The 12,357-nt window shown below is 37.4% G+C and overlaps 1 protein-coding gene across 1 annotated transcript in view; it reads left to right on the top strand.

Annotated features, from left to right (window-relative positions):
* Window positions 1-11,235, top strand: part of 140up (RPII140-upstream gene protein) — a 28,713-nt gene extending 17,478 nt beyond the window's left edge. The window contains exons 4-6 of the mRNA XM_083112842.1: window positions 4,374-4,507; window positions 5,653-5,767; window positions 10,872-11,235. Of these exons, the coding sequence (XP_082968968.1) occupies window positions 4,374-4,507; window positions 5,653-5,767; window positions 10,872-11,031 (409 nt within the window). The 3' untranslated portion in view covers window positions 11,032-11,235. The remainder of the gene's footprint in view (window positions 1-4,373; window positions 4,508-5,652; window positions 5,768-10,871) is intronic.
* The last annotated feature ends 1,122 nt before the right edge of the window (window positions 11,236-12,357 follow it).

Here is a 12,357-nt window from a genome sequence, read left to right as displayed (position 1 = left end):
TATTGGTGGACAACCGAACGTCGAGAAACTGGAAGGTGTTAAGAATTACGCCACGTGGAAGTTCTTAATGAAATTAACTCTGATCGATTGTGGTTTATGGGACTGCGTCGAAGCTACTACTCCAGTGGATCCAGTTCGAGACCAGAAAGCATATACCAAGGTTTGTTTGTGCATACATTCTTCTTGCTACCCACATGTTAGAAATGCGCAAAGTGTGAAGGCAGCATGGGTAATCTGAAAGCAGCTTACGAACCAGGGTATAAGTAGGCACTTAGCAATTAAAAGAAGACTGGCCAGAGTGCGTTATGAAGATTTTCCTTCAATGGACTTGTACCTGGGTGAAATCATCTCATTGCAACAACAGTTAGCGGACGTGGGATGCAGTATCGATGATGAAGAAATCACTGAAGTTATGTTGATTGGATTGCCTGAAGAGTTTAATCCTTTGGTAATGGGTGTTGAAGGAACCCAGACGAAACTTACAAGCAAGTTTGTGAAGTCACGGCTCATGCAGGGTGATTTTCGACGAAGTGAAATTGTTTCCAAGGATTCTGCATATTTAGCTTCAGAAGAGAAGGGCCCATTTGTGCCTATTTGCCATCATTGCAAGAAGGAGAGCCACATAAAGCCAAGATGTCCTCAACTACAGAAGTCTAAGAAGCGGATGAAGAAACCTACAGTTACGAAGCAAGAACCAAGTTCTTCGCAACACAATAGTTCATTGTTGTTGACTACCCACAGTGCTTACGCCAGTAAAATGTTTAATGATGATGACTGGTTACTGGATTCAGGGTGTACTTCACATATGAGTAAACGTAAAGATTGGTTTGTTAATTATTCAAATTCTAAATCATCTGAAATTTTACCAATGCAAATTATCAAAAGTTGATAAGTAATGGAATTGGTGATGTGAAAGTAAATGTCAAAAATAATGTGCAGAAGTTAATATCTGAAGTGATGTATGTTCCAGATAGTACAGCTAATTTGTTGTCTGTTAACAAAGTTACTGAAAAAGGTTATGTTATGCTTTTTGATAAGAAAAGGTGTAGTGGGTACAATGTATCTGATATTGAGATTAAGGCTATTATAAGTTAGACCAGGCTGAAAATTTGTCCATGATGAATTTAAACAATACAACTGTAAATTCTCTTGAAAATTGTGAAGAGACAGTAACTATGTTGTCAGTTAATTCTTCACAAGATGTATGACATAAACGTTCAGGTCATTTGAGTCTAAGAGGAATGATATCATTGAGAGATAATTTAGCTGATGGAATATGTTTTCAGGATGACACCCCAAAACCATGTATTCCTTGCATTGAGGGGAAACAGAAAACTGCATCTTTTCCCAAGGGAATGGTAAAAAGAGCTAAACGAAAACTAGAGTTAATACATTCCGATGTTTGTGGACCAATGTCCGAATCAAGTTGGGATGGTGCACGATATTTTGTTACTTTTACTGATGATTATACTTGGAAGAGTTTTGTATATTTTCTCAAATATAAGCATGAAGCATTTGAAAAATTTGTAGAGTTCAAAGCTTTTGTAGAAAATCAGCGTAATTTAAAAATCAAGAAATCAGATAATAGTACAGAATACTGTAACAAGAAATTTTCTGCATATCTCAGTGAACATGGTATAATCCACGAGACAAGTGTTCCGTATACTCCGCAACAAAATGGAGTTGCTGAGAGACTAAACAGAAAAATTGTAGAAGAACAATTGTAGAAAAAGCTAGAACCATGCTTCATGATGCTAATCTCAGTAAGAGATATTGGGCTGATACAATTTCAACAGGTGTATACCTGAAGAATGTTTGAATTAAAGATGCTACTCCAGAGGATATGTGGACAGGACATAAAGTTAATTTAAGTCATCTTCGTGTATTTGGTTGTACAGCATATGTTTTGACGCCAGAACATAGTATCAAGATGAATAGTAAGTCGAAGCCATACATTATGGTAGGATACTATGAGTTTACAAAAGGTTATAGATTAGCTGATGCTTCAAATCCTGGTAAGATTATTACAGCAAGAAGTGTTATATTCCTGGAAAATGTTGCAGGATCATGTGTCGATGGGACAGATGTCAACACTGACATGTCTTCCGATGTAATTTTACCTCTGACTGTACAGATACCATTTAATGAATCACAAGTTAAAAACAATGACAGTCAAAATGTTGTAGATAGTAATGTCAGTGAATTATCAGAAGTAACAGATTCAGAAACTGCTGAATGTTCAAATGTAGATAGTAATTTATTTCAAAATGTAGAACAAGAAAATGGTAGACCTGTTAGTTAGAAATAAGCAATTACCAATTTGGACAGGGGATTATGATTTATCCGACACATCTTTTATGAGTTTTGAAGAGCCTGTAAGCTTTGCAGATGCCACAACATGCAAAGAAAATTCCAAATGGAAGAGAGCGATGGATGATGAGTATAAACCATTCTTGAAGAATGAAGTTTGCAAATTAGTCGATCGTCCAAAGAACCAGAGTGTAGTTAATTGTAAATGGGTATATAAAGTAAAAACAGATGTAAATGAGACATAGATAGATGCAAAGCTAGATTAGTAGCACGGAGCTTTACACAACGATACGGTATCGATTATGAAGAGACGTTTGCACCTGTTGTAAGACACTCTACTCTCAGAATATGGACATAGAGCATATAGATATAAGTACTGAGTTCCTGAATGGTGATTTAAATGAGACAATTTATATGGAACAACCACAAGGTTATCAGGTTGATAGTAAAGTCTGTCTACTCAAAAAGAGTTTGTATGGTCTAAAACAAGCAAGTCGAGCTTGGAATCAGAAAATACATGATGTGTTAATCAAAATTAAATACAATCAATCAAAATGTGAACCTTGTGTGTATACAAAATGTATAAAGGGTAAAAAGATGATTGTAGCATTATATGTTGATGATATTTTTGTATTTAGTGAAGATGCATGTGAAAAACAAATGTTGCCCAGTTGATCAATGTACTGAAAGAAAATGTTGATGTTAAACTTTTGGGACAAGTAAGACATTGTCTAGGAATGGAGGTTGACAGGAATAAGAAACTAAATACTCTGACTTTATCTCAGAAGTATACTAAACAGTTGCGTACACGTTTTGGTATGAATAATTGCAAAACAGTTTCAACTCCCATGGAGCTAAATGTAAAGTTAGAAAAAGCTGAGAAATGTGAAACCAAATTTCCCTATCAGCAATTGGTAGGTAGTCTCATGTATCTGGCAGTTTGTACACGACCAGATATTGCTTTTGCTTGTAGTAAACTCAGTCAATTCAATGATGTAAGACATTGGGTTGCAGCAAAAAGAGTTTTCAGATATTTGGCAGGTGCACTATATTATAAACTTAAGTTTCAAAAAGGTGGAAATGAAGTAAAAGTGTACAGAGATGCTGACCGGGCTAATGATTTGGTAGATTGTAAGTCATACAGTGGTTTAGTTGTAAAATTTGGAGGTTCAATTGTAAATTGGGAATTGAGGAAACAACGAACTGTTGCTTACTCAAGTACCGAGGCAAAGTATTATAGTTTGGGTGATGCCGCCAAAGAGGCACAATTCATGAAAAATTTATCAGAGATAATTCATATTAAAGTGCCAATTACAATTTTTAATGATAATTTAAGTGCTCATAAAATTGTTGAAAATTTTCAGGACCATAGGCGTACAAAACACATTGATGTACATCATTATATCATGTATGCATATTTGAGTAAGGGGAAGTGTTAAAATGTTTTGTGTCCAAACATTGTCATACTCAAATATGTCCATGTTAATTTTTCATATGTGTGAGATAGTCTGTGAAGCGACTTAATTTTTTTCTTCAATCTTATTGTGTCTGTGTGGCTTCTAAGAAGAGAAATAAAACTCCTTATGTTCAGTTTGGCGTATTAATCATTATGCATGTGCAGTATCAGATTTGATTAATGGCTTCAAATTTTTAACAAAACTGTTGTATCATTTTATACATGGTGATATTTGTAGGGGGAATGAATGTGAAATGTTGCTTTAAACCCTTATTATGCACAGTTTAAGAAGCCTACACCAGGTATTGAACCTGGGGCCTTTTGATTGCAAGGCAATGATAATACCACTAAATCATCAGAAAGGCAGTAGGTGAGAAGTCTGTTTACTATAACTTCCTACACCTTAAAAAAGTCACGAGTCACCACTGATTTAGGATACAGTTTTCAAATAGTTTTCTGTTTGGAAATTAGTGTAATTATATTTGTATTACTTATTGAAAATTAGCTAATTACAGTATATTTGTATTAGGTATGTTGTTCTTATTCCACATGTTATTTTCCGAGGTTAGCTTATGTAACTGATTTTTTTTTAAAATTTATTTTGTAGGCTCATTAGCACTACCATATCTGTTTATCGTGGCAAGTCGAGTGTGATGGAGTATATAGCAGCAGGTGCCATAACAGGGGCATCATACAGATTTACCCTAGGGCCTCGAGGAATCCTGGTTGGAGGAGTCGTAGGTGAGGATATTTTAGTCAATATATGTTCTCCCTGATCTGTCTTAATGTTGCATTTAGTACAAAGTTTAAACTGTGGACTGTTCCATGGTAGAAGCCGTGGTAGCTCGGTTGTTAGGGCGTCTGACTACCATGCAAGAGACCCAGGGTTGATTCCCAGCAGGGGAGAACCGGGATTTTTCCACCTGTTCAAGCAGCTCCGTCATCCACCCAGCATCGTATAAAGTGGGTACCTGGAGGAAACTCTGGGGGGTAATGGCGGCCAGGGGCATGGGGCTCATCACATCACCCCCACCTTCGGCCGTGATCAAGAAAGTGTGGGGCCCTAACTCCATGCCCCCTATATGCCTTCATGGCATGGTGCAAAGCACAGGGGAGCACTTTACCTTTACCTTTTACTGTTCCTTTTACTGGACGTGGGTGATGTCTGGCCTGATGAAAGTAATGATTGACTTTTCTTTACAAAATCCGTTTATGCACAGAAGGACTAATCAGAACGATCTACAGTTTAAAATGGGATCCTACCCATTATTTGCCTCCACGGGGTATCGAACCATGAACCCCTTGATTAGAAGGCGACAATGTTACCACTCTACCATTTGGGAGGCCCAAAAGGAATTATTGAATTAGGTTGATACATTTTGATTATTCGGTAGCAACAGAACATAAAAAAAAATTGAATGACTGAAAGGTGTACCTAGTGTTTTTTTTTCTTGTATTAACATCGCCTCAGCATTAAGAAGATAAGAGTCTCCCCCCCCCCCCCCGAAAATGAATTATGCTTTTTCATAGAAAAAGCATAACAGAATTTCAAAATCGTGATAATAGGGCTGAGTCAGTAGTGATATGAATGCCAATTTCCACCTATACCAATACTTGAAAATTGTAACGAACTGAAAATACTTCCACGTATTTATAAATTTCAACATTTAACTTCCCTCTGCAACCATACCATATCGATTTACCCATGTTTTTAGTCATAATTTCACACGAGATAACTATTTAATTACGAAATTTTCATTATACTTAGACAAAAGTACCACATGGCATTTTTCCGAATCCCACAGTCTCCAACGAGAAATATTGGTATTGGCCTGTGTGACAGCATTAATTGAACAATCCTTACATTGCATCTTTATAATTATTAGGATCTGCCCTTGGCCTCATTGGTGGATGCTTTACCCTTGCCCTGATGAAGCTTTCTGGAACAACCATGGAGGACGTGAGATTTTGGCAGTACAAATGGAAGAAGGGTTACAGTGGGTACGTATGTACATTCCTAGCATGAATATATATTAGTCTTTTTCATCAGATTAGTGTTACAATTGTCCGGTGAGACTAGTGTGATTTCTAGGGATGGGACAGATGATCGGTACTCTATCGGTATTGGACAGTATAGGCATATCGGTGTGTCCTTTTATTGATAAAATTACGATTATTATACCAATTGGATATATCTATAAACATTTTTTTATGCACAATCTCTATGCAAACTTTTTAAAAAAGTAAATGTCTACATATGCAACTTCTTTTGAACTGCCGTCGCCCCGAAACATGCATTTATTGAGGTCAATGATCCATTCTGGTTCTTCCAAGAACCATTTCAAATTTTATATCGGATCAGTAAATTTTATATCGGTACTTCATCGGTATCGGCCCATCCCTCTAGGGCAAGAATGTATAGCCGTGCATAAGCACACTTGAGCCTCACTCCCTGGGGAAGGGGGGGAGGGTAAAGGCAGTTGGAGCTTGGTGCTGATAGCATCACCTTTACTATGACCAACATCGAGAAGTTGCAACTTTGTCACAGTAGTGTACAAGATGAAACTCGCACAAGAATATTTTTTTTCTTTTTTTAATACTGTTTAGAAATTGTCTGCTTATTTTAAAACTGAAATGGATAATGTTTCATATCAGTGCATACTGCTGTGGAAATGTAAATAATAGCAAGAGCTCCAGTTGATGCCAGTGTGACTGCCACATAGAACTGGGGTCAATTCCTATTTGGGGGGAGCCAGATCATACTAATCCAGAGGCACAACGACGGATTTTTGTTTTGAGGGGCAAGTACCAGGATAAATGTACCAATAATAATTTTAATAATAATAATGCTAATATTAATAACGTTAATAATATTATTATGACATTATTATTGTTATTAATTTGCTTTATTTTACTTCACTTCTTCTTGTGCCACTTTTGGCTAATTTGCGAAGATAGGGATGAGTGATTATGGTGAAATTGATGAATGGACACTCACAAACATTCATGCCCAAGCCATGATTGGAACCCGGAACTAACATTATTATTATTAGTAGTAGTAATAGTAGTAGAGATGGAACCGATTAATTGGTACTCTAATTGGTATCGGCTGATATAGGCATATCGGTGTATCGGTTTATTGGTAAAATTACCGATTATTTTACAGATCTGATATATCGATAAATATCTGATAATTTAGTGCAAAATTCTGCGATTTTGTTGTAATTTTTATGGATAATCTCCATGCCCTATTTTCTAAAAAAGTAATTGTCTAAATATTCAACTTCTTTTTCACTGCAGTTACCTTGAAACACACATATATTGAGGAGGTCAATGAACCTTTTAGGTTCTTCAAGGACCATTTCTAATTTTATATCGGATCGGTAGAATATCGGTTATTGGTATCGGTGAATTTTATATCGTTACTTTATTGGTATTGGCCAAAATTTCATATCAGCCCATCCCTCATAAATTATGCAAAAAGGTGGTAGAAGTTGGTGCTAAAACATTTGTGTTCGAACAAACGATTTGAATTATTTTTTGAACACATTCAATTTCACATTAATAATGGAAAACAAGCATACAAACTATTTTTGAAAGACAGAAAATGCTTGATAAATGCATTCCAAATATAATTCTTCTTTACATTAACATGTATAACTTTCAAGCACGAAATATGTTTCACACATATGCAACATGGAGCAACGTGGACACTAGATTGTGTGCATATTCAAAGTTTCTTTAATGCATATTATATACAACATATATTTTTTAAATACATTACACAACCAATTCATCCATCTCACAATAAACCAAGAGCAAAAATGATATAATTGTCTCTCAAATGTGCACGCTCTCTTTCCTCAAAACAATTGTTCATGCATTTAAGACAAAAATCAATTAAGAGAAGTGTTAGTTCTCTGTTTGGGTATTTACAATGCACTACAGAGAACAATGATACAGTGCAAGCGAAGCAAGCAAGAACCTTTTTGGATCCAATATCTTTCCAGGCTGAAATCAGTATTGATTTAATAGGGTGCAAATAATTTCACAGGACGCCAATGCATTCTCTCTTTTACAACTTTTGTGCCTCCCCGATGGTGCAGTGGTAACATCATCGCCTTGTGATCAAGGGGTCCCAAGTCCGATACCTGGTGGAAGCACATGGCACAGTGGTTCGGATCCCACTTTAAACTGTAGGTCTAGTCGCGATTAGCCTTTCTGTGCGTAAAGCCTACTTAAAACCACAAATCAATCAATTTTACAACTTATTTTCATTTAGATCGGCATCCAGGGCCGACTCCCGCCGCCTCCTAACTACGGTCCTGAACTTGATAAGAGCAAGGAAAGAAGGGATTGCGAGGGAAGCAAGCAAGAACATTTTATGAATAGTGTTTTTATTTGCATACAATTTGAAGTTGTGGGTGGTAATTGCTCCCTGCACATATACTTGGCTGTCAATGTTTCGCCCCCCCCCCCCCCCAGAACTCGTTTCATCCAAGGTTAGGGGGGGGACAATGCCCCCTGCCCCCCCCCCTATGGATGTGCCACTGTACTAATCATGTTATGACAGATCCTAAGTTGTCGAGTTGTAAAACGTATAAAAATTAATTTTATAAGAGTTCAATCACACTGTACAAATTATAACTTTGGCCGTGTCCAAAAGGTGCAAGACCGTACTTGAAGCGAGCATCCTCCGAGTATGGTCTGCAGTGCGGTCTTGGAAGTCGTGAACTGAAAGTTTTTCGAAATTCACTTCAACTGCAGCGCCAAATACGATCAGAAGATAAAACTGAGGACACCTTGTTTTCACCGCATTTTAAACACTTGTTTTTCACCATAGAAATCACATAGCATTTTCAAATGTTCATACACATATATTTCCACACATTACAAGAACTTTAATCAACAACTTGCTGGCCCATAACGTATATTTAACCTGTGTTGCTGGCTTTGTACCTCTGTAATCTTAAGCAAATGAACAACGTGTGTGGAAATCACATGACCTAGTCAGCAACCATCTGTGCGGCGAGCTGTGTACTTCTGTACTTCTGTACTTGGCTCTTTGGAACTGTACTAGGTGATACTTCAAGTCTGTACTTTGTACCTTTAGGACACAGCCTTTGCAAGTAATTTGAAGAAAAGCCATATTGGCAATAACGCTGTACAAATTATAACTTTGCAAGCAACGTGAAGAAAAGCCATATTGACGATCATATTGTATAAAAGAGAGTAAGGGCAATGTAGAGAGATTCTGTGTCTTCTGATGGAAGCCGGAATTGTGAGTAGTTCGATGCATGTCAATCAGATTGTTTTTTTAATGAATTTGAAGCATGTTTGCATGTGAAACCAAATAAAAAAAAACTTGAAATCACTAACTACAGACTTGTTTCTGAAAATTTCTGTGAATTAGCATACTGTGTTTAAAGCCCAAGTAAGGAAGTTGATCCCTGACCATTCTCCTGCTGCAAGCAGTGCTACAAGGATTGTTAGGTGGTTACAAAGTCACTGGTTCAAATCCCAGTCTGGGGATGGGTGTACTTTGCAAGTGTCCATCATATCATCACTCATCCTGGTTTTCATGATTAGCCAAAAGTGGCGGAATGGTGGAGTAAACTAAACCAAATCAATCAAACTTTTAACTAAATAAAGATGATGACGTATTTTTTATTTAATTTTAGGGATTGAGTTGATTATGTCACTGATTTGATGAAAAAAAAAATAAAGTTCACTCACAGGGGTGTCAACTTTTGAAAACATGGGATATGCTCAAACACTTGACTTATAAATACGGAGAAACTAGTACTCACTTTTATCCACGAAGCTGTTTTTTTCTTTTCAGATTAATTTCAGTGGCCACTGCCACCATCCTCGTTGGAACTTGCTGTAGTGTTGCTTGGCATGAGTCTTTTGTTTGTAGTTCTCTGGCTGAAGACAGAATAACTCAACCTTCTAGTGAACAAGCTAAATAGCATCCACCCCAGGCTCAACTTCACCGTAGAACAAGAAAAACATAGTAAAATCAACTTCCTGGACATCACCAGCAGCCATGCACTTAACAAATTCACAACCACTGTCTACAGAAACCGGATGCAGGCAACCAGTACATACATGCTCTCTCTAGCCTTCCCCCAAGCAAAAAGCCAATGTGTGGCTGAACTTTTATTGAAGAGCCTTCTCCTACTGTTGCAGAGAAGAGGATCTACGAGAGAAGATAGCCATCATCACTGAAATAGTCCTGAAACATGGCTACACTGAAGCACAACTTTCCACTTGGTGCAGTAAGGCAGAAATACAGGTCAGACACCTAGCAGATGCAAAAAAAGCCCAACCCACTACTGGTCTTGCTAAACATATCAAATACAATAGTCATAAAATTCAAAAGGTTCAAATCAAACACACTGCCCACACGCTCGTAGACACCAAAATCAAGGGAACGCATGCCATAATGGACTTCCTGCACGAGCTAAACATCGATAGCGGGCAAGCGCACCACACTTGAATTCCCCTACTACAACATTTATCGCCTGGAAATAGCAGACGACACAGAACCGAACACACAGTTAACAATAGGGCACCTAGCGGCAGCCAGAGAACTACAAACAAAAGATGCACGCCAAGCAACAGTACAGCAAGTTCCAACAAGGATGGTGGCAGTGGCCACTGAAATTAATCGGAAAAGAGAAAACAGCTTCGTGGATAAAAGTGAGTACTAGTTTCTCCGTATTTATATACTACCGCGTCTCTCTTTTTCCCAATTATGAATTGACTTATAAGTTCACAAAAAAACTCGTAAATACACTTGTCATCATATTAATGCATATCAACAATGCATCCGCTTATTTGTTTTAAAAAAAACCTGTCATTTACTGATTTCAATAAGCACTCCACCACGAATCATAAATTAATAATAATAATAATAGCAAGTCAAATTATTGGGTGGGTTTGAGCCCCACGGACCCATATAAGTTGGTGCCACTTTATACTCAAGTATGTAATCTCTACATGGAATGTATGTGTGGAGTGAGGCATGTTACAGAAAGAAGATTAAGATCATGTCGTTCATTTGCATCTTGATGTACAAAAATGTAATCTTTCATTCCAGCGAGCTTCGTAGGTTGGCAAGGGAGAGGCATTATGAAGAAACTCCATTGTTGAGGGTTCATGACGAACAGTATGGCCGTCTCAATAGAAGCATCAATTCTTTAGATGAACTGGAACAGAAATCTGCTGATAAAGGAGACACTCTGAATATAAAATCTTGATAACTGCCTAGATCTAGTAACATTTATAGTGAAAAGGATACACTACTACATATGAAGTTGTGACTACTGTGTGAGATCGAGATGTACAGTAAAAAATAGAATTTGAGTGTAAATATTGTACATGTCATGTTGGAGGATTGATTATGTGACATAAGTGACCATTTTGCATGATTTGTATGTCTAAACGTGTATATACATATTATCTTTGTAACAGTGTGTTTTTTTTGTTTAACTTATCTGCGTCGTGCACAGAATTTACATGTGTTGGCTTCTACCGGGGGAAACATTCACAGCCCTGAACCTTAGAATCAACATTAACAAACACGACTCCTCCACCCAAAACCTGGTCTTCACTGTTGCCATTCATTCCATATTCCTTTCAACGACTGCTTCCAGGTAGTGATCATCCAACCCTTACCGCAATCCCTCTGTTACCCTGGCTGGTAACCCAAGAACACTTGTTCCAGACACCTCCTTGTAAATGACTAAGATTGGTGTCTATTTGGGTGCTACTAGTGGTATCAAGCAACAGTCATTTAAAACTCTAGGCCATAGCCGTTCAAGTTTCATTCACTGGTGGTGCGTGATTGCACAGATATAAGGTTTTGAAATCAGGTCATTCTTTTTGAAACACACTGTGCATCAATTAAGCAGTTCGGGAGTAAAACGTAATAACCCACAAAAGTATAAAACAGAAAAATGCAAGTGAAAGTTCGTCCATTGCATTGTAGCTTATGTATTACGTAGATGATCCTGTTTTGTATGTTAACGGCTACTGAATGGGCTTTGATCGCTAATGTGTCAGCAACAGGACCAAATATCTCAAATTTGAATGGAATGAGGGTTATCAAGTTTATGCTCCCGAGCCACTCAAGTTATTGACACAATTTTGATAATATATGGCATACTGGGTCTGATATCCCAAACTCTTCTCTCCCCCTTTTCATTTCTTTAATAATAATAATAATAAAAAGAGGAGGAAGCCAACATCAGACATTTTTAGCCAATGGAAAATACATTTACAGAGTTATGAAGATTATGGTATAGCCTGAAATCATACATGCGATATCCTGTAACCAGAATACTTTCTATTTACATCAGGTAGCCAGTCGTAGCCTGATGTCCACACTGTAAAGAAACATCAAATCCATTTTTGCTGCACCCTTGCCATCAACAAAAGACAGTCTCAAAACCAGACATGCTTCAAGAAGTAAGCAAGCCTTTTGTAAACATGAAACTGCATAAACGCATTGTTTACGACTTGTTTTGTTTTAGTAAAGTCTATATCGTGTATGCTTTTAGAAGGAATATGAGTTCAGCATACAT

The sequence above is a fragment of the Lepisma saccharinum genome, chromosome 26, assembly GCF_977018435.1.
Source record: "Lepisma saccharinum chromosome 26, izLepSacc3.1, whole genome shotgun sequence".
NCBI classification, from domain to species: Eukaryota; Metazoa; Arthropoda; class Insecta; order Zygentoma; family Lepismatidae; genus Lepisma; species Lepisma saccharinum.
Note: the sequence above shows the minus strand (reverse complement) of the source record. Positions and strands in the feature narration are given on the sequence as shown.